Source organism: Rhinoderma darwinii, chromosome 7 (genome assembly GCF_050947455.1).
Source record: "Rhinoderma darwinii isolate aRhiDar2 chromosome 7, aRhiDar2.hap1, whole genome shotgun sequence".
NCBI classification, from domain to species: Eukaryota; Metazoa; Chordata; class Amphibia; order Anura; family Rhinodermatidae; genus Rhinoderma; species Rhinoderma darwinii.
This window is the reverse complement of record NC_134693.1, coordinates 130,808,671-130,832,581: the sequence shown is the minus strand read 5'-3', so window position 1 is coordinate 130,832,581 and position 23,911 is coordinate 130,808,671. Positions and strand designations below refer to the sequence as shown.

Genomic DNA, 23,911 nt, shown 5'->3' with positions numbered 1-23,911 from the left:
TAATTGCCAAACCACTTTTTGTTAAAGATTTTTACTGGTCTTCCATTGGCCTTGATTTTCCCAAACCATGTATATACTATTTTTTAATTTTTTTATTTGTTTTTTTGACCTACGCCAACAGAGCTGACTGGTTGGAGTGTCTTCATTAGTAGTGAATCGGTAAATGGCAAAATTGTCAAAGATTCCACTGATGTTTTCTCATTAGAATGTAATTTTCACTCTTCTATTTGACTGATCTATAGACAGAGGTGTCTGTAATGGGTGAGAACAACCACACATCTTAAGGAAATCCAAATCTCTAAGTATGGCCTACTGACAAAGTTCGAAAATGGGTAATGTTATGTTTTGTATTTTTTTATGATTTTACTTTTTTATTTCTTTTTAGAACAATTTTTTATTTTTTTTTCTTAGAGTCTTGCGGGAGTCTTTTGGTAATTTTGCTATGGCATTGATGAATTGGTACCTTGCTCCTTACAACTTAAAAGAGCAAATAGAGAGGGGGGTCAGCAAGCTCGTTTATCAAAGCTGTAAATGACATTACACATTTGCACCGAGGAAGGGGGGGGGGGGAGTGTAATGTTGTATTCAGTCAGATATTTCCGTGATGTGAAAAAAATATCTATTGTTTTCCGCCTCTATTAACATAAATGTTCTTCTAATTAACATAAATAAATGCATAGCACTTCGGTTCAGCTGGTAATTTCAGCGCAAGTGTTTGCATTTTTTATTATTATTGTAATTGAACTTAATGATCTATTTTATTATTGTAGTATTTTTTTTATTTGTTTCTTTTTTTATTGTTTTCAAGGGCCAAAATTTGTTGGAAAAAAAAAAGGAAATAAAAAAAAATAATATTTTGAGGTTTTTGACTGTGGGTTATTAACAGGGTTTAATTATTCCAATCATCCTTAGATTTTTTTTTTTGAGCAATGGAATGGAGTATTTATTGACGGTAAAACAATTAACCTGGCAGGTAAGCTGAAGGCTGGCAATGAATACGAATTGGGAGATAAGATCAGGGGCGTCAGTCACCCCCAGTGAACCGCACGGGAGACGAGGAACACGATTCTATCTCTGCCCAACCTGATCATAACCGCCTCCCACATTATATCAAATCCTGTTTCTGTAAATGAGAACAGTTTTTATTTACATAAAAAGGGCTTTGTGAGAAGCAGGCGAATGACTTGCAGGCAGTTTTATCATTTACATTAATGAATCTTGCCATGTGGGAAGGTAGGGGAGGAAGATGAAACCGAAGGGAGGAAAAAAAAAAAAAATCGAACTCCATTGTAATATTTGAAATTGTAGATTTGGAATTGGTATATGTGTAAGTGGTTGATTTTGGTCAAGATTCCATGTTCCATAGCAATACAGTCTACTAATAATCTTCATATGGAAACTCCAGCTATCCTAAAATTGTTCTTTGTGTATTAGCCTTTTATTTGTGTGTCATACAGATGTAGCAGAGTGGTGTTTGTCATTGATCACAACCCATGGTGGTATCAGTACTGCATCATCACACTTACGATATACTAACAATACAACATAATAATCCTTATTAGTTAATTGACCAATTCTGCCAATCAGATTGTGCCCAAATCGTTGTCGAGGTGGGCCAGGTGTGGCCGCAGACCGTTTTTTTTTTTTTTTTTGGCAGGTACCATCTATATTAAGAGGCTAGCGAGTTAGTCCGTCAATGAAATATGTTTCCAAGTTCTCTAAAATTTCTACCTCAAGGTATTCAATGACCAGTTCAGCTTGGCAGATAGTCTTTTTGGGTATTGGTTTTAGGGTTATTGGGGCCCATACTTACCTTGAAACTCAGTAGCTAATCAGTCCTTCACCTTTTTTGCCAAGTTGTAAGTCCGTCTTGTGTTGGTGAGTAAATGTCTTGTATCCTATGAATAAATAGGTAATGGGTCGTTCATGTATGTTTTTGGGAATTTTTATAGGTTCAGAAATAGAATGGTAAATGCCCCCGAGTCCACTATTGTCTCCTTGCTCTAGCTAAATGTGAATATTGAATTCCATCTAGTGTACTAGCAACCCCTACATTTGGTATTGTTGCATTTTTTTATTTATTTTTTTTTCACTAATGCTTCCCTAAAACATTCCTTCCTTTTTATTTTTGAGATTCAAAAATGTATCGCGGTCAAATAAATTTTCCCTTAAGTTGTTACCAGGACTTTGTTCTCTTTGTTAGCCTTGTGCACTCTTGAATTATTACATGTCATATGACTTCTGGTCACCCAGTGATGTCACTCTATCCCGTGACATCATCATACATATGGGCATTGGACTTTTTTTTACATGATATTGAGCCCTGCTTATTCACACGAAGGGGTTAATATTTACCAGCCAGGGTTCTTCTCCTTCTCTCTTAGCATGCTTCCCAGAACTACCTAAAACAAATCACTCTAGCTTAAGGGTTGTAATGGTACTGTGCAGACCTAACCCCTCTCCTGACACTTGCCCGGCTCTCTTGGCAGCAGAGGGGTTAATTTGTCTACTAGCAGTTTAATTTGCATTGCAGATCCCAATAGGCAGCTTGTTGTGCGGTTGAGGCACGAGGGGGGGGTGGGGGTTGTATATTATCTGATTCCTTTCAAAAACTGCTGTCTGCAATGATTCTTCCGGGAATCCTATTCATTTTTAGATACTTTTTTTTTTTTTTTTAAATGTTGGACCGCTTACAGTTTTGCGTTTTTTTTTTTTTTTTTAAATTTATTTATTTTTTATTTTTTTAAATTTCCGGTTCATCTTTATTGTTGACCAAGGCGAGAGATGCCGAGCAGGTAGAGACGCTCGTTTCTTACACAGAGCAGATGCGAGTTCAAATGATGGAAAATAAAAAAAAAAATTACAAAAACGTCCCCTTTTTTCCTCTTGCGTGGGGGGTTCTGCAGAGAGTACCAGCCTAGGTTTTATATAAAGTTTAGTTTTGACTGAGTACATTCAGTATGGGCGTCATAAATATTAGAGAGTTCTTCTTAAGAAGTTACATGACTGTTTTAAATACTATTGATTTAAATCACTGGGTAGTTTTTATGAATCAAAGTGTAATTTCCAACGCTTGGCTATATTTCTCCACCATAAACCACTCTCTCTGGTGTGCCCTTAGCTGCTTTAGAGACGCTCAACGCAGGATTAAATGATAGTAGTTACAATGATCAATAGGTTAAGACCAGGACAATCATTCTTGCCGCTAATGACCTCGGTAGTAATGGGTAATAAAGTGTGGGCTATTATGGGCTAGCGCTAGTTCACGTTGCCCTTTGGTGTTAGGGACTATCTCCGAATACGGAGAAGGGTAAAAAAAATTGGGGACAATAACTTTCTAGGTTTTTTGGAGGATTTGTGTTTGCTTTATGGACATCGAGTCTGGCCAACAAACCTTGACTAGAAACCCTTTATCATTCGCCCCTCTATATTCGACTTTTCCTTGCCCAAGTAGAAGGCAAGCACCTTTAATAATATTACAGGAAAGATGACTATATGTATGTACTGGTGCCTGATTCCATGGATGTTGTCTCCGTTACTGCACCTTTTCCCTCCAGTCACCGATCTCTCGAAAGTTTGCCTTGAATAGAGTCCAAATTTTTGAGGGCAAAAATAAAAATTAAAAAAATTTGACAACGTGTAGTTGAAGGTAGGCTTCCGCTGTTTGCTTAACAGAGCGCCATTAATGGCAGAGGAGGCTTCAAGGAAAGTAAACTTGTATTGTGATATGATTTGGGCATTAAGGCAGATGAGTGATGTGGCCTGGTAAATTGTATTTATTGAATGGCTTGTTATATTTTGAAAGCAATGCAGAACGGAATAGACCGAATTAATGGGATTACACCTCTCTGCTTTTGATGATAGAGCTCTCCCAGGAATTGCCACAGTGCCAGTTTGTTGATATTCCTGAATCAAACAAAGTCGTGTAGCTCAGTGAACATTACAACAGGGACTTTCCATTGAACTGCGGCCAATGGTTAAAAAACACCCGGGCCGGGGCCTGGGATGTCCAAAAATATGCACTTTGCATGGGCAACTCGGCCGGGAATGTCAGCCTGACTTCTCCGTAAACCAAATCCATTACAAGGAAAATGAAAATCCTTTTTTAACCCCCTCCCCCCCCCACACACACTAGGGGGATAAGGGAAAAAAAAGTGGATTTATGCAACAATGCCGAGGAATATGTCGTTACTATGTATCTGACCTTCAAGAACCATTTTAAGTTAATCAAAATTAGTGATGCTGAGAAATAAGGACATCAGTGCATAATGACTGTGAAATTAGGAGAGAGCTCACTATGCAAATGACAGAAGAACCCAAGTGAAAAAAGGCAAGATAAACTGCATATTAAGGCATTATGTTACATAAAATTAATGCAGCATTTCTGTCTTTTGCTTACCGGTTATTTGAAAGCTTTTTATTTCATTTTTTTTTTTTTTAATGTTCAATTACAGTCCTATTTCTATATATCAGTTTACATATTTTATTCTTTTAATAGTAGCCTTTAAAATATGAGTGTGTTTGTGTATGATTGTATACACTAGTTGTGTTAGTCTGCAAATTTGTGTAAAAATATAAAAATGTTAAAAAAATTTGCGTAAATATTCATGCACACATACAGCTAAAGAATTTTTTTTATTCATTTTCAAATATTTTTGATTTATTGATGCACTATTTTGATTAGGTGTCAATAATTTTCCTTTTTAATTTACGTTTTTTTTTTTATAAAACCGGTTTAGTATGTACATTTTTTTTTTATTTATTTTTTTTGATCCTGACGAAACGCCTCCCGCGCGGTTGCAAATTAAACACAAGTACGGTGATTATTTTGAATAGGTAAATTACATTCTAGGAAGCTTGCAGCATTCGTAGCATTGTCATTAGGTAGCCGCTTGAATACAATTTGTGTAACCTTGGCCGAGACAGCCTGTCATTTTAATGTCAGTGTTTTATCTGAAGAAGACATCATCCTTTCAAATACACAGTACAGGTTCCTTAACAGAAACGCCTGAGCAGAAATGTGTTAACAGTTGCAAATATGAAATGCTATCAGGTTCATCACTGTAGCTGTTTGTCATCGAAATGTCACAGAAAACTGCTTTAATGGTATCGCACATAATATGGGGGAATTGGAAACATCTGTATGTTGGATGAAGCCGTGAAGCAGCCCTCCGCTGAACAGACAATGTGATATGACATTTTTAGGTAGCAGTTTTAGGTTGCTGGGGAGAGGGTCTGAAATGGAATTTGCATGATGTCCCGTCTACATTGGCGGAGTCTGTAGGGTTACAATGGCCAGTGAACTTCTCGTGTGTTTTAATATGCACATTTATTGTTTTCAGGTTCCAGTCTCAGTGGCTATGATGACACCCCAAGTAATCACTCCTCAGCAAATGCAACAAATTCTCCAACAGCAAGTGCTTACACCTCAACAACTGCAGGTCTTACTTCAACAACAACAAGCGCTCATGCTTCAGCAGGTAATGTTTTCCGACTCTATGGCAGATTGTGTTGTAATTCGAGTACGAACAGTGGCATATAAAAGGAGCGTTCCCGAAGCTGATTCACTTCACCCATCCCCTTCCCCAAAAAAAACCTTCCCAACTCTTCTAGAAAGTAGAGTTGTGTGACCCTTTGGACTGGTTTCTCCATCCTTTATTAGCTAATGTTGCATTTGAAGGGGGAAACTCTGATCAGGTTCATACCATGATTGGTAGTTTAGGATGGGACCAGCTCTGCTTCCAGGGCTTTTAGCAGTTGTGAGGGAATGTGTGGTTAGAACAAGGAAAGCTCATATTTAGAGTAGGGATTGGACCACCAGAGGCTCAAGGTTTCCGAGGATGGGCAGATGCTTCAATGAGAACTTTTGCCTACTTGGTTCGTTTTATGGAAGACTTCATAACTGGTCTTTGCTGATTAAGTAAAGTAGATATTTCTGTAGATTTACCGGGAGGTAAAGGGGCTTGAGGCAGCTTGGTATAATGGCTTGGTGTCTTCTTGGTGCTTCTGTTGAGCTCCAAGTGATTCTGCAACTGAAGAACGAGGGTAGGGTTTTATGACTACAGGAAAGTCAACTGCTACACATGGCTCAATGCTCTTGGGAAGACTTGTCTGGATTTCCCTCTTTTGAACGCTAAGACCATTGGCTGTCTAGTTTCCAAGTTTACGAAAAAAAGGATGGTGTCCTATAATCTAGTTGGGAAAGGGGGGGATTTGTCATTTCGAGTGTTCCTGTCTACATAAAGTTCAACCTTTTTAAGGTCTTATTTATCTTCTATAAAAGCATTGTTCTTCATATTCAAGTTTTGTTACCTTCACTCAGAGCAGGGGTGTACCTGCCAAAAATGAAGGCAGTGGAGCTTGTATGCAGGAAGGGCCTGGTACTGGACGGCTTCTCTTTTCCCGACCCCAAGATCGGTGGGAGTCCCAGATATCAAACCTTCCACCGATCACAAAGTGATGGCATATCCGAGCGATACGCCATCACTTTATAAGATGGGAAAAACCCTTTAAATTGGCTGTTTCACAAAGACTTCTCCTTCTAAATAAAGCCTTACCAAACAGTGGACAGACTGGGTCCATGACGAGCTTTCTGCTCTAGGTCATAGGAGGTCTCAAGCGAAGGACGCCCCTTAATAATGTCCCTATGCTCTAATAGTCTTTATCGGAGATCCCCCTTTAATCCGGAAAGTTGATTCTCAACGAGTGGTGACACCCTACACAGGTGACGGGTTAAGGGTGTGATCCAGTACCCAGGGTTGGGGAAGGAGGCTATTTTACATTTTGTTATGGGTCTTGGTTGGTAGTTAAACTTGCCATCAAAGTCAATAGACTCAAATAAAATGTATGCACTTAGTGTTCTACTTTGTATGATGGCCATGTCCACCTCCCGTGTATGAGGAAATAAAGAAGCAAAAAGCACGGCGCCACATAGTGCAGGTCAGCAGGACGAAAAAGGAGTACAGAACGTAGTTAGTATGCTCACCACGTGGAGGTTGGTAAAGGCAATAGGCAAATCCACTAGTGCTGCTGCCAGGATCCAAGCCGGTGAAACAACCAGTCACCGCTAATTAGAACACATGGAGAAAATGAAAAAAGAAGGATCCTATAGGGCGCTGCTGCGTGGCTGGAGTAGATAGTCAATAATGGTAGGAAATATATAAAAGATATTTATTGAACACATGAAGGGCTACGCGTTTCAACACTGAACCAGTCTCTTAAGACACTGGTTCAGTGTTGAAATGCGTAGCCCTTCATGTGTTCAATAAATATCTTTTATATATTTCCTACCATTATTGACTATCTACTCCAGCCACGCAGCAGTGCCCTATAGGATCCTTCTTTTTTCATTTTCTCCATGTGTTCTGTGTATGAGGAGATAGGTTACGTATGTGTGTGTATATATATATTTATTTATTTTTTCTATGGGTTCCGTTTACTGTATTCTGTTCCGTCGGCTTTTTATTTTTTTTCCATCCTTTCTAATGAAATTGAGTAGAGTAAGGCACGTGTATAGAGTGGCCGGAGGTAAACGTACTTGAAACCCATCATTTTAAATGAAAGCACGTGTTGTACAGGCAGGATTTACCATGTTCCTCTCCAAGGGCACCGTGTCTTTGTTGTTACAAACATAGGTCATCCCTTGCCTTATTTTAATTAGTCTGCACAGGGGGAAAAAAAATATACACCATGTTTCCTATCGGTACAATTTGTAGATTACTTTTCAAACTGCAACGCCAAGAACATCCTGAGCATGCGGAATTTATTGTCAGGTTTCAAACGAAAAGGTCAGACCATTCCAGATAAAAGAATGCTATTTTTCATATCGCTTTTGTGTCACAAAATAAAAAAGAAGTAGAGAATTGTCACTGGGTGCATTGTAACTGACACTGGTTTCCCTGTTTCTCACAGCAGCAGCTTCAGGAGTTTTATAAGAAACAACAGGAGCAATTGCAGCTTCAGCTGTTACAGCAACAACATGCAGGAAAACAGCCGAAAGAGGTAAATGGTCATTGTGGAGACGTCATTTGTTTGCAATTTTGTCCGTTGTTGGTTTGGCTCATGGTCCATGGTGGTTCCCTGATGTTAACTGATGGTCTGTTTGGTTCAACCATTAGGGCTCGTGCACCTGACCGTGTTTCTCTTCAGTGTGCTCTCCGCATTTTTGGGATAGCACACTGACCCATTCATTTCTATGGGGCCATGCACACGTCCCTGTTTTTGCGGAACCATTGTTCTGCAAATTATAGAACATATTCTATCCCAGTTAGTTGTTGCGGATCCGTAGTCTATAGGTCTGCAAAAATAAGACCGCACACGGAAGCTATCCATGTTCTATCCGCGTTTTCCAGGTACGTTAATAGGAAATGCCTGGGAAATCCGATTACGTGACCTTCCTATAAGTGCGGAATGTGAAACATACACATGGAAACAACACAGCCGTAATATACAGACATAAGAAACGGTAGCGGAAGCAACTCGGACCCAAATATGGTCAATAGGATCCGTAGTTTGCAGGCCCGAACAACCGCAACGGTCGTGTGCATGAGACCTTATCCGTGTTGTATATAACGGTGCGGAGAAGCTTGTGTGCAACCTGATGACAGAGGGATATTGAAATAACCCACCTGCGCCGGCATCGTTTTAGGGTGGATTTACACGTGGCATAGCTTTTACGCCACAGTTTTGGCCACAGCAAATCCGCCGCAATAGCTGCATATTTTGGATGCAGATTTTCCACAGACTGCTGCATATTTCACCCTTTGCATTGATATGCAAACCCGCATGTAAAACGTGCAAATTTTGTGGCAGGCTCGTTGTGGCCAAATCCATGGTGTAAAATTATGCCACGTGTAAATGCACCCATAACCTCCCCCTTTTTAATCTCTGACCCCATTACTACCTATCAGAATGCTAATTTCTCTTGTATTGGCCGTATTCTAGTGGTAACTATATCACCGCGTAAATAAAGATGGTTAATCCCTACCGGCTTTGCATACGGTATTATAATAAAAAGAAGTTACCTGAGCATGTCCATGTTATTCGCTGGGATTGATCCAGATCCCTTATGTGGTCAGACGCCATATGCATCTGCCTACATTTCCAAATAAATCACCCAGGTTTAATGTTTTGGATTTCGATAAATACAACTTAAAAAAAATAAAGGATTGGTATAAAATGTATATTGGAAAGAAATTTCACCAACAATCAGGAAACTGTGCAGGGACTACAACCCACGACCTACTGTGGAGGTAAAGGAGACTGATCTTAACACTTCGGGTATGTTCACACAACCTATTTTTGGCCGTTTTTCGGGCCGTAAACGGCCGAAAATTCGGTAGCAGAACGCCTCCAAACATCTGCCCATTGATTTCAATGGGAAAACGGTATTCTGTTCCGACGGAGCGTTTTTTGCTGCGTTTTTTTAAGCGTAAAAAAAACAGCCGCGAAAAAGAAGTGCAGGACACTTCTTGGGACGTTTTTGGAGCCGTTTTTCATAGACTCTATTGAAAAAAGCTCCAAAAACGGCCGTAAAAAACGAAGCGAAAAACGCGAGTGGCACAAAAAACGTCTGATAATCAGGAGCGGTTTTCTCTGTATTTTGAGACGTTTTTGACTCTGCGTGTGAACATACCCTTAGGCTACATTCAGATGAGCGTGTGCAACCTCCAGGGTCGGCTCCAGGTTTATGTGGGCTCTTGGGCGAGACACTTAGTAGGCGCCTTTGTGGGGGGAACCCACGGCGGCAGTAAAATGGCAGAAAACGTCACTTTGTGGCCCCGTATAGACGTTAGGCCCTGTTTATGCCCCCATATAGAAGTTAGGCCCCCTCCTCGCAGGTAGTGCCGCACAGCCCCCTCCTCGCAGGTAGTGCCGCACAGCCTCCCTCCCTGTAGGTAGCGCCTTTGGGGTTCCCTCTGGGAGTGGAATTCCCAGCCAGAGCTTTGCTGATGCTCTGACTGGGGATTCTGATTCAGGAGAAACCCCTGATGTCACTGTCCATATTTGTACAGAGTTGTCAGGGGCAAACCCAGAGCCATAGTCCCGGGCAGAGCACTACTACCACTCTGCCTGGGACCCCTGCCCTGCTCCTGACATCACTGTCCATATATGGGCAGTGATGTCTGGGGCTCCTTCTCTCCATCTGACATCACTGTCCATATATGGACGGTGATGCCGTGATGACGGCAGCGACCGCACCCGGTGGCCGAGTGGGCCCCCCCCAAGGCTAGTGAGCCCCGGCTGATGTTTTTTTCACGACCAAGGTGCACCCTTGCGACTAGTCTATGGAGGGATGTGTGAAAACGCAAGAAAATAGCACATGTCCTATTTTTCCATGGACCCTTCACACGCTCCGTTGAAACAACGGTTGCGTGAACTGCCCCATTGAAATACATGAGTCCGTGTGACGGCAGTTGTTTTAACGGCCGTCACGCGGACTAGATGCACGCATTTCTAAATGAGCCCTTAATGGTCTTGAAAAGGGCATGAAGGGGGTAAACACCCACTAGGCCCTTCTGTCGTGGGTGGCAAATCCTGTCACCATATGATATTGCTGTGGGGGTCCCTCTGTTCTATATCGCTGACTATTGACTCCACTGGGTCTCAACTAAGGCACAAAACCAATTAAAATTTTATGGGGTGTTAGAAAAATGTAGCTGACCAATTACCGCAGTCATTCGCCCACCACACTGACTTGATCCCATGGGGTGTGGGTGTTGTGCTTACATCTCCTATATAATGAACTGTGAAATGTGGCGTAAATAGGACAAGAACGCGTGCTTATTTATGCAAACAGGCCAGCATATGTCTTCATGTGGCCGGCACCATTGTGAGCCCTCTCATCCGTCATTTCATATGGTGGTACTGACGGCATGTCTGGTGCACGTAAGAAAACCCTAACAACCTGACAAGAAGTTGTACTTATCAGTGATGTATCGGAGACATGCGGGAGGATCTTATCTAACAGAAATAAATAACATGAATCATCCCTGAGATAGCCACGTGCCATATCGCAGCTTGTGGGGTCATTTATGTTAACGTGTGGGTTTAGTTTTGATGCATTTACCCTATTACACGGGATAATGGCTTCCATAACCATCCCCTCATATATGGGTTTTATTGAAATTACAAGACGATATAATCTGTGAGCACAGATTTGCCAAAGGTGATTAAGATATTTTTTTTAAAGTGGTTGTCCAGAATTACAAAAACATGGCTGCTTTTTTTCAAAAACATCGCCCCCCACCTGTTCACAGGTTGTGTATGGTATTGCAGCTCTGTCCAATTCACTTCAATAGAGCTGTACTGCAATACTAGACACAACCCATGGACAGAAGTGGCACTGTTTTTGGAAGAAACCGGTCCTGTTTATGTATGGCCTCATGCACACGACCGTAAGGGCTTGTCCACACGTAACAGAATTGCTGCAGATTTTCCATCTGGAATTGCAGACGGAAAATACGAAGCAGAATACAGTAGCAGCAAAGTGGATGAGATTTAACAAATCTCATCCACACGCTGCATAAAAACTCAGACCAGAAATTGACATGCGGTGCGTATTTTTTTGTACCGCAGCACGTCAGTTCCTGCTGCAGAAAGTGGACTGAATTGCTGCGTTTTTCAGAGAAGATGTCACCATCTCCTAACATTGTGAAAAGGGCAGCAATTCCGCTACGTGTGGCCGAGACCTAAGGGTTTTAACTGTTCGCAAATACTGATCCACAAATACGGATACGCATCTGTAGCCGTCCGCAATTGCGGAAGCCCCCATAGACTTCTATTGGCGAGTCTGTAGGACGTGTTCTATATTTTGCGGATGATTTTTACGGCCCGGACACACATCCGAAAGTTTACTGAAAGGTATTCGTGGCCAATAGAAATGAATGGGTCCGCAATTTCATCCGTAATTACGGATGAAAATTACAGTCGTGTGCATGGGACCTAATCCTGGACAATCCCTTTAAACTCCTATTGGCAGTTGCAACAAAGTTGCGTTTTTCATGGTGTCCTCCTTTGGTCGTGGAATCCAATAGTGCAGTTGCTCCACAGCACCAGGAAATAGGATGTGCACCTGGGAATTATTTCCCCCAAACAGCAATAACCTATAAATTTAAAGGTATACAAATCTTGCCAGAAGACGGATGCTATTGCTCTGCCTTAAGGCCTCATGCACGGTTCCGTCAAGCACGAGCCGCACACGGATGGCTTCCGTGTGCAGTCCGTTGTTTCACGGACCAAATCCAATGAAAAGGCCGAGACTGTTCCGTTAAAAATGGGCAGGAGTAGGACCTGCACTACTTTTGCCGGAACGGCCGCACGGTTCCGTTAAAGCAACGGTAGTGTGCATGGCCCCATTAAAATGAATGTGTCAGGGTGCTATCCGTTGAGAAAACGGATAGCACCCTGACGAGAAAAACTGAAGTGGGCATGAGGCCTAAAAGTTTTTGCCCTAGCCACACAAAGCCGGCGGAGGGCAGGTTGCTGTATGGAGATGGACACATACATTCTGTCTTTGCCCATCCGTTTTATTACGAGGAGTGCTCCGGTCCTGTAGAAAAAGGGAAACCGATTAGAAAGTGTCTAAAATGTAAATCTAACGGGCTAACAGTAATTAAAATGGAAATGGCACAAGGAGAGAAATGCATGTAATTGGGAGATATGGCGGTGCAGAATGCTCTTAGCTTTGTTTTGCTGGCTGTTGCTTTAATTCAGTAGGGCTTATTCATCAGTAGCAATTCAATGCGTGTTAATGACTCTGAGATGCAGGCATCACTGTGGACAAAGGGATGATTATTGTGCGGTCAAAAGAAGTTCAAAGACAAGAAGGGAATTTCAGTTTTTTTTCCCCTTAGAGATCCACATTCAAGAGCATACAAATTAAGCCAAATGTTAGAAACCGCAGTCTGAGAGCTGACTTCAAAGTCACAACTCTGTAATTAATGAACTGCAAGCTTCAGTTTGGACAAGTCGTGGTTTGACGCACTCATAAATCAACATGACAGTTCTGTTTCGGCGGCTCAGACACTGCTTGTCATTGAGTCACATCAGATGTAAACAGGAAAAAAAAAAGAGAGAGAGACTTGGATAGGGGAGGCGCAATTGATCAACAGAATTGGTAAAAACCAACTTTTGAAGCGCATTATTCTTGATCACAGGAAATGGCTGTAACCTCCAGAGGGTTGCGCGCTCCTTCTGCCGGTCTTTTCTTTTTTTTTTTTTCTTCTCGAATCCGATTTCTAACAGCCTTCAAAAAGGAGAATAAGAATTATGGATCTTTTCCCTTGTGGCTGACAGGCACTCACCCCCTGTTGTTATTTTGTGCCTCTTTCTTTTCAAATGCATCAAAAATTTTGTGCTTTTTTGTTTTTTTCCCCCTAAAGGATCCTTTAGCTCTATTTTTGAACAGAGACAATGCCATTCTTAAGTCACCTGCCACTTCTTATTAACCTCTTACTTGGTATATTAGACCTAGTTCTATTTCCTTTTATACTGTATTTTTGGGGTATTTTTTAAAATTTATTTTTGGTTTTATGCTGGCCCACATGCTGTGGTATTAGGGCAGTGCAGAGGTGTCTGGATAGAAGATGAAGAAAGTGGACATCTTCCATAGAACAGAATTCTGTATCCCTTACATCATCGGGTCAGTGACCCCTTTTGCTATTGTTCTGCGTTTTTTGTTTTTTGTTTTTGTTTTTTCAACATATATTATATATATATATATAATATATATTTTAAATGTTTTTTTGTTTTTTGAGAGGAAAGATAGTGTCCAGTATGAACAGCATGTGATAGACAAATCAAATGTTCTGCTTGGCCGAGATAGACAGGAAGGGGCCCCTCCCAGTAGCGACACATTCATTCCCTGGAGTGCGGAGGAATAACCTCTTTATTAGGCCGTTTCTTTTTTACATGACTTAATGTTAAAGTAACGTTTAGTGTCGTGTTTTCTCATGTTCGACGCAGCCGGAGTTTCAGATAACCTTATGAAATCACTGTAGGCATCTGTCTTATAGCAGCGCTTTTATAAGACTCCTCCCATTGGGAAAGAACGGGCGTTACTCATTAACAGCATTTCGAAGAACCAGATCTTTGTCAGAAAGTGACTTTTTAAAAAAATCAAAAATTGTTAGAGAATTTGGGATGATATACTCTTGACAAAAGTTATTTTAAGAGGCCCCCTCTGTGTTCAGGGACAGATGTAGCATCCGACTCATGATCATCTGGGATAATCTGAAAATAATTTTTGCTTTTATATACAAAAATTATATACTTTTTTTTGTTTGTTCCCCTAAATGGCCAGGACCTATAAGCACTGTTCATCCTGAGCCTACTGGTTCATAGAGAGGGAGAAAAAAATTTGATTGTTACAATTCAGGGTTATATGCCCTTCGAGCCTTTGAAAGGATGTTGTTTTCGGTTGCCGTTTTTCTATTATTTGATCGCTTTGCCAGATCGAGGTCTGCGGAGGCCCATGGTCAAAAAGATTGCGAAGGGGCAACTTTAATAAAAAAAAAAAAAAAAAAAAGAATCTATAGAAATAACCGCAAGCTCCAGTTGCAACCTAAAAATGATAAAGCTACTAAAACAGTTTAAAAAAATAACAATACCATGTAGTGTCCAAATAATACCACCACATAACGCACAAAGTAATGCAAACACGGTGCGCAAATAACAAATCTATATAGTGGCTAATATCTATTCTAATACTTTATATCTATTCTAAGGCCGGGTTCCCATGTAGCATAAAATGCTGCGGTATTTCCGCAGCGGAATTGTGTGCAGTAATTCCGCAGCATTTACAGTAGCAGCAAAGTGGATGAGATTTAGAAAATCTCCTGCCCACGCTGCGGACAAAATACCGCAGCACAAACATTAATAAATTGACCTGCGGTGCATATTTTCTGTTCTGTTTAATTCAATAGGGATGCAAAACCCGCAAGGGAAAGCTCCAGGAAAAAAAAATATCATACTTGCCCAGACGCTCTCCTTCTTCTTCCTGCAGTCCGGCCTCCTGGGATGACGTTTCATCCCATGTGACTGCTGCAGCCAATCACAGGCTACAGTGTCGCATGACGTGCGACGTCGTCGTAGGAGGCCGGACTACGCGCAGAGAAAAAGGAGAGGGTAGGTATCGACTTGTTTTTATTTTTCCCCCCAAGCGCTGCTTTCTGCAGCGGTAATTGCATCCGAAAAACTGCATCACGCTGTGGTGCGATATTTTTTTTTTCAGACCGAAGGTGCTGTGGTTTCCACGTTGGATAAGCTACGTGATTTTCACGCAACGTATACGAACGTGGGAACCCGGCCATAGGGTAAGTTCACACTTAGTGTAAATCCGCTGCATAATACGGTAGCAGCAAAGTGGATGAGATTTGAACAAATCTCATCCACACGCTGCGTAAATGATGAGCGGAAATATTTTTTTACCTGCGGTGTGTTTTTTTTTTTTTAATCCGCAACATGTCCATTGCATTTTGATTGCTGCTTTTTTGTTGCAGGATTTCCCCATTGAATTCAATAAAACCCACAACGGATAGCAGATGTTGCAATTTTTGTGGCGGAAGAGGTGCGAAATTACGAAAAAAAAGCTTATACTTACCCAGAATTTTGTGCTTCTTCGTCCAGGCCGGCCTCCTGGGATGACATTTCATCCCATGTGACTGCTGCAGCCAATCACAGGCTTCAGCAGTCAATTGGGATAAAACGTCATCCCAGGAGGCCGGGCTGCGAGACGGCAGAGGGTCGCATCAGTGCGGTTTTTCGTCCGGAATTCCCTGCGGCGACCAGGGCGGATACGCTGGGTGCCTTTACGCAGTGTATCCGTCCTGTGTGAACACACGCTTATAATACCAGCATACACTGCCTGAATAATAGTACTATTCAATGCCCAGATAAGTGTTCAGGCTCCAGTATCTAAGGCAGGCGTCTGAGACTTGTAGTAATTGAATAATCCTGAGGAGGATCGGGGAGGTCCCTAGATGGCGGAGGTCCCATGGAATCTTTTCCTTTCACCCTCCCATTAATCTTATTGGGCTGAGAACTCAAAAAAAACAAAACGGTTGTATATAATATCAAGGACACCTTATAGACTTCTACTTCAATCATTTTTTTGTGTGTGTGTGTGTTTTTCATATTAACCCCTTAATATCCAGTGCAGAATTTTTGCGTTGGCAGATTCATGGTCCCTGGTAATGCTTAACTTTATTATAGCTGGTACATAGCTGTTGTGGCGTTTGTCAGGGGGTGCCATCAAGCCACGCTGCCTTAGCCAGGGTATTTATATACAGTGCTAGGGCACCAAACTAAATCTTTACCCCAGGTGAAGAATTGCCCATTTGCCCAGCCATTACTCAACGTTTGTGTCCGGTAGAGGTTCACATTGGTGTTTTTGAAAAGTATTGTTGAACTTTTGATGGCCGAACATCTTGTAATACTGGTCGTCATTTTATATCGTAATATAGAGGGTCCGTTCAGTTTTGTTTATATTGGTGACTCCAGTCCATACACTGAAACAGAACAATTTGTAATCCAGTTGTCTTCTGCATGCAGCCTACGTCTCGTCGTGTCCAGGAGACGCACTTGATTAAATGCATCCTTCAACATCTATAGAGCCGTATTTTACACTCCTCCTGTTATCAACCTCTCTTTCCTATGCCGGCAGCACCAGGGAATTCCAGTCACTGATAATCAACGTGTCCATCATGGAACGGCTTATATTCTAGGATTGTGTATTTACTGTAAGATGAATCGGCAAGGACTACGAGACTTTCCAGGGCTGTGCTGTAACCGTGCAGATGTCTTAGTTGATAATTAAGTTCTAGGTTTTGTTGTTTATCTGTGAGATCTCTCACCCAATTAGCAATGTGGTTGAGGTCTCCTTTCCTTGACCTCCATTCATGAAGATGCAATTGCCTTAGGGCTCATTCAGACGAGCGTAAAACTCGTCCGGATGCTGTGCGTGAAGATCGGGCACAGTACACTGAGCCATTGATTTCAATGGGGCCATTCACCCATGCAGGAGTTTTCACACTGGGTGTTTCCGTTGCGTGAAACTCACTGCATGTCCTATATTGGTGCATTTTTCCCGCACCCACACGCCCATTGAAGTCAATAGGTGCGTGAAAATCGCGCACGGCACACGGATGCACATCAATTCCATTGAAACATAAAAAAGATGTTCTTTGGGAGTGCGTGAAAAACACATGCCACTCGCAAAGCACAGATGCAATAACGCAATGCACACAGACCAGATTTACGCACGTATTTCACACGCCTGAATCTGATACGCTCGTGTGAATGTAGCCTTACACTCTTTAAGGCCCTTTTACACTGGGCCATTATCGGGCAGACAAGCATTTATAGAGCGCTCGTTGCTGATAATTGTCCTGTGTGAACAGGGGAATGATCAGCAGATGAACGAGCAAACACTCAATCATCTGCTGGTCGTATCGTTTTAAAAAAGTAAAATATTATCGTTGTCGGCAGCCCATCTTGGTGTGTAAACAGGGAGACGTGCTGTCGACATGATGATAATGTATGGGGACCAGCGATCAGAGTAACGACCGCTCGTCCCCATCCATAGCTCCGTGTGACGGGAACAAACGAGCGCCGATCAACAATGTCTCGCTGCATCGGTGGCGGTTATCGGCCGGTGTAATAGGAGCAAGTCGTCTACTTTACCCGATAGAATGGATAGTTACAACTTCAACTTCCTTATGAGAAGTTTACACTCTTATTGTCTTCTATTTAGGTGTTTTGCTTGTGACGACCTGTGAGAGAGATTTGAGAATATGAATAAAGCCCCTATTACACTGGCTGATCGGTTGGTGCAGCGAGCGACCATCAACGAGACATTGTTGATTGGCGCTTGTTTGCTCCTGCCACAAGGAGCTATGTATGGCACCTCTGCCTGTTATAGATGAGAGCCATGCTTAGCTCTGGAGGATTAGAGATGTCTGAACACCCATTGATTTGGATAGGCACCTAATAAAGGTTTGGAAATAAGCTTTAACATGGAAGTTCACCGGCTGATATCAGTTGATCATGGCAGCTGCCATTCGAGAGCCTCCTTTCCCTTAATTTTGGCTCTGAGGGTCCCATAGTTAAAGACAGAGTTGTCCAAATAAGACAAGTCCTGGGTTCTCTCATATCTTTGACATTTCAAAAAGTTGCCACATGTTTTTGAAGTCCTATCATTTCCAGACATAGGATTATTTTGTTCGTGCTATACCTCACCCAACTGTGGTACCCATCAAGATTGGCTATGGTGGAGTTATAAGACCCAGGCACATTCCCCAGTTCTTTTGCCCAGTACCCCTGGTTTTCTGGTTCTGTCATTCGCCACTTTAATTGTAACCATTTCCCAGCCCCCAATCAACCAGTGCCCCAGGTGTTTTCAGAGTCTAGACACACCCCTGTTAAGGCCCCATTCATATTAAGTTTTTGTCCTACGTTTTAGCATGGGCAAAGCTCCTAACAATTACTTCGTCACCCAGAGGCTGTTATCGTATCTGTCATGAGCATTTCGTGACGTATACGTTAAAAGGATGCCAGAATGGCCTATAATTATGGATGCCTAACAGTGGCTCCCATAGGCTTTTACAGTATCCGATTAATGTATGTGTCATGCATGAAAAGCTCATGGCGTATGTGTTAAATGGATGACTGTGACATATGCTATACAGTGTAATCTGTCCCATAGGCTCCCATACCGCATGTACATTTTTTTATTTTTGGCCGATTTTGTTGGGTGCAATAGTGTGGTATACTATACTACTCCACACCTTAAAAAAATAAATAAAGGTATGTATACGATCTTGGCCGAGGCAAAAAGGACACTCTTTTGGCCTCTGTCGACTAATGGCGCCCTATGAACCAGTTTAGTATGTATGTTGGGAGCTTTTTTAGTGCACACACTAAGGCCCCATGCTCATAAAATTGCCCGTAATCACGGACCCGTTCATTTCTATGGCCGACGGACACCTTCCCGTATATTTACGGGAAGGTGTCCATGCCGTAGAATCTTGCCAAAAAAGTAGGACATGCCCTATTTTTTTATTTTATGGACTGTGCTCCCATACTTTATAATGGGAGCATGGCCCGTAAATACGGACGGCTGTCCGCGGTTGGCCATGCCAGTAATTACTGGCACGGTCGTGTGCATGGAGTAAAAAACGTGATGTGAATGGGGCCTTAGAAGGTCCATAGTATACGTATCGGCATGAAATACAAATCCACCAACCTAGATTATCTGAAAACATCGTATAACCGGCCACATTGTCTTCTCGCATTATGGCAGTTTATGTTCGGCAGTAGGGAGTAACCCAAGAAAGCAAAACAGACCTTTGACAGGCGCTTAAGGGAGGGGAACAGAACTGTAATTTTTATCAGGATATTTCAGTATTTTAACACTGACTACTGACCTGTCAACAGAGCCCGGCAGAGACCTTTTTTGTGAGCATTCAATTGTGAGAAGTAAACAGAAAAACTTGTATCCTGTGTTTGGTAACTGGGTGGGGATCGAGGTTTGCCAACATAGATTCCTCTAAACTTCCATGGACAATGCGTCCTGTATACTTTTATATCCTGCCTTTCTGTAATGTGGAAAGCTGGTATTAACCTCCGCGCTGATAGCAGACGAATGATCATTTCAGAGTTGGGTGTTCATTTTCTTCTGTCTAAATAAGGTTCCCGTTCTCTTCAAAGTCTTATTATAATGTTATGGCTCCAACGCTCTACTTAATAAAGATTATTTTTTTTTCTTTCGCTGGTTTATTACTCACAGGGCTTACAAGTTCTACCGATACACTTGTAGTATAAGGCGAGAGATCCATAAGTTGGAGATGACTGATCAATATAATATGGGCTATTAAAAGACCACTGATTATTTCAGGAGCCGATTGACAAACAGTGGCGTAACCTGAAGCTCCTGAGCCTTGATGTAAAAGCTCGAACAGGGCCCCCTACTATATCCTGTATCAAAAACACCGCCACACCTGTCCATGGGTTGTGCCTGGTATTGCAGTTCAGCCCAATTCACGTCAATGGAGCTGAACTGCAATACCACTCACAACCTGTGGGCAGCTGTGGCACTCTTTTTGGAAGTAATCAGGCAGGCTTTACTAATCTTGGACAACCCTTTTAACCATAAACCCTTTTTTAAAGATCGTGTGTTGTCTTTGTTGGCCATCGATATGCAGACCTGAGATTTTGTAATTTTCCAGTAAAGTTTTCCATCCCATTAGAATACACAGTAGATCTTAAGGGCCTTTTACATTCGGCCGGTGCAGTGAGCGCCGATCAACGAGACATCGTTGATCGGCGCTCATTTGCTCCTGTCACAAGGAGCTATGGATGGGCACGAGCGGTCGTTGCGCCGATCGCTCGTCCCCATACGTTATCATTTTGGCAGCGCGTCTCCCCATTTACACAAAGATGTGCTGCCGACAACGATAATCTTTTACTTTTTTAAAACGATGCGATCAGCAGATGATCGAGATGATTCATCTGCTGATCGTTCCCCTGTTTACACAGGGCAATTATCGGCAACGAGCAGTTCTGTGAACGCTCATCTGCCCGATTTTATCATCCAGTGTAAAACCCCCTTTAGATTATATTTTGGACTCTGTGGAAGCTGGAAACTGCCCGATATGAGCACCAAAGTGTGAATTCTGATTTCCAGCTTGAAAAACAGATTACCACACGATCAGGTTTGGGCTTTCCGTTCAATTTACATATGAATTTTCCTTCTCAGTCAATGGAAGTGTTTATAAAGGGCAATACATATATACTTCCATACATCATCTTATCGTGTCGGTGACCAAAATTGTCTAACGCACTCGCTCCCCATTTGTCATATGTGCCTTTTTTATTACATTTTACACACTTATGTCAAGTATCGGTCTCTGAATTACCTTAGTCCTTTCCATGGCTGTGTGGTTTATAAGCAGATGGGTTTGAGGTTATTTATGTACAAGGGCCTCCAAGACTGTGGGATATTCGACAATCCTTATATGATCAGATCAGACAGAAGATAATTTAGGGTCGACTTCTCGAATCTCATGCTAGTGCAGTTTGAATTGGTGTTCTAGTCCAGATACAGATGGAAACGAGCGCTTAAGGCCCTTTTACACCTGCTGATAATTGTCCAATGCAGCGAGCGCCGACCAACGAGACATCGTTGATCAACGCTCTTTTGTTCCTGTCACACGGTGGTAGGGATGGGGACGAGCGGTCTTTACTCCGATCGCTCGTCCACATACGTTATCATGTCGGCAGCGTGTCTCCATGTTTACCCAGGGAGTTGTGCTGCCGACAACGATAATATTTAACTTTTTTAAAACGATACGACCAGCAGATGATCGAGCGATTGCTCATTTATCTGCTGATCACTGCTCTGTTTACACAGGCCAATTATCGGCAACGAGCGTTATATGAGCCTTGTCTGCCCGATAATCGCCCAGTGTAAAACCCACTTTAGGTGGCGTTAAAGAGCTTATCCCACCAGAGCAACTTATCACCTATCCACTGGATAAGTGATCAATGTTTGATGGATGGGGATCCCATCGATTTAAGAGAACAAAGGTCCTGAGTCCCCTGAATGAACGGAGTGGCGGTCGTGCATGTACGCTTCCGCTCCATTCATTCTCTATGGGACTACCGGAGATGGCAGTACAGCGCTCGAAGATGTCCTTCAACTAGAAAGTGGTCTATGGTCCGATAATTCTGGGAAAAGTTTTTAGAAATCCATTGAAAATATAATCATTATTTCAGGTCTGTTATGATTGCAGCTGACCATGCATGAGTAGATGTCTGACCAACACCTATGTTAAACATCTTCCATACTGATGATCCAGTCCTGCCGCTTTCTATGAATTGGATGAGTTGTAAAATCTTTTTTTTCTTAATATTGAGCATTTTTGAGGAACTTTAATGGGATTGAGCTGCAATACCAGACACAACCCATGGACAAAAGTGGCACTGTTTCTGTCTATTCCGAATACAGAGTGCCATGAGGCACTAGCAATGAAACTGCTTCTTGGTCTATGGCCACGGCACCACCCTTATATGTAAGTTGCCATCACTTAATGAAAACCTTGAGATTTGATAACCAGTAAAAAATCTTACCTGTAGTAGTATATTGCCATTCTTCTCCAAAGACCACTGCCTAAGCATAGAATATTAATATCCGTTGCTTAAGCCCATATGTCCTAAAAACACATTGGGGTGCAGCCTTTAGTAGAAATAAGAAAATGTTTAAGATTGGAGTGCTCTGGAACAAATTATAAGACAAAAGAAGGGTCTTCTTTTATTTATTTTCCCCCATGAACAGCGCCGCTCTTGTCCATGGTCAGTGACCGGTATTGCATCTCTTAAAAAAATTAATTTGCAATACCAAACACAGCCAATGAACAAGAGTGGCGCTGTTTTATTTTTTTCTACAACCCAATTAAGACCTTCAAAACTTTGTACATCTTCGTTTTATAGCCTTCAAGTCAGGTTTGGCTCTCCTTGAAGTACTTCATCATCATCTAAACAGTTAATCTGCTTTCCGCAGCAGATCTTTGTGTAGTTTATAAGATCTCCACCTTGATATTCTCCTCAGAAGATTGTGGATATTAGATAATTTCCTTCTATTTATTGTACAACTGCACGACGTTATCTCTCGATCTCCTCGAATAATTACGGAGGAAATCTACAGTATTATTATGTTGTTTTTTTCAAATTTTTTTTTTTTTCCTCTTATGGCTGGCACAATGAAAAAGCCAGACACTGGTGCAATGTGTTGATGTTTGAGACAACAAAAGTTTTTGTCATCCTCCCATTGTGCGATAAATAACTTTAGAAAGATACTTATCAAGTAAAATACCTCGCCTGGGTCCGTAAAGAACAAAGGGAACAAAAAGAGAAAAAGTGCCGAGCGGTGATACGAGAACAGCAAGAATAGAAACGCTACTTAGCGGTAGTCAATGCATCTGTCTAGAGCCCGGAGTAGCGTACTCCTGCTCAAGTAAGATGTTGTTTGCTAAATTATGAATGTGTGTAATTAAAATCGAGTCGCTGTTTCTATGAAAGATTTACAATGTTATTTCATCGTTTGTCATGGCTAATTAACAATATTAGATGAAGTTTTTCTTCTTCAAAGGTCTGATTTTTTTCTCATTTATTTATGTCAGAAGTGATAAACAGAGTACTTAAAAGCATCTCGGGCGGTGTGCTGAGAAAAGCAGCGTGTTCACTTAACACCTCCAAGGTTCACGGTTCGAATCCCAGCGGAGGCAGGCAGCTATGTCTCCTGCACTGAATATAATTAATGATTTCAAAGTAACCAGTTATAGGATTTTCTATTGGCATAAGTATTCGTTTTAGAAGGGTAAAAGGGGCGTTTGGTGGAAGCAGATCTAGGCCAAAAAAAATAACCGTTCACTTCCACCTTTAGGCTTCGTTCACATCTGCATTGGGACTTCGTTCATGGGTTTCGTCAGACCTTTCCGTCAGGGGGAATCCAAACGGAAACCATATGTTTTGACCGAATCAATACCGTAGTCGAATGCACTATTCGTTCCGTCAAAACGACGGAACCCTTCAACAACGGTGACTAACGGAACTTATTTGCACCGGATCCGTCACCATTGAAATCAATGGTGGTGCGGACGGAAACCTATGGTTTCAGTTTGGATTCCGTTCTTGAGTTCCACTGACGGAAAGGTCCGACGGAACCCATGAACGGAGTACCACGCAGATGTGAACGAAGCCTTACCTGGATTATTAATGTTTACCTTGAAGCGCTTTTCTTATTGTGCGCAGTAATTATTGTTTGTACGTGTCATTGGTGGCGTTCACATTGTTTCATAATTATAAGAGATCACTCGACGCTTTGAAAATAGATTTTCTCCACCTTCCTAAAGTT

The 23,911-nt window shown here is 41.9% G+C and overlaps 1 protein-coding gene across 4 annotated transcripts in view; it reads left to right on the top strand.

Moving 5' to 3' along the window:
• Window positions 1–23,911, top strand: part of FOXP1 (forkhead box P1) — a 377,209-nt gene that overhangs the window by 277,187 nt on the left and 76,111 nt on the right. For all 4 annotated transcript variants that reach the window (XM_075834036.1, XM_075834034.1, XM_075834035.1 and 1 more), the window contains 2 exons: window positions 5,343–5,480; window positions 7,915–8,001. In XM_075834036.1, the coding sequence (XP_075690151.1) occupies window positions 5,343–5,480; window positions 7,915–8,001 (225 nt within the window). The remainder of the gene's footprint in view (window positions 1–5,342; window positions 5,481–7,914; window positions 8,002–23,911) is intronic.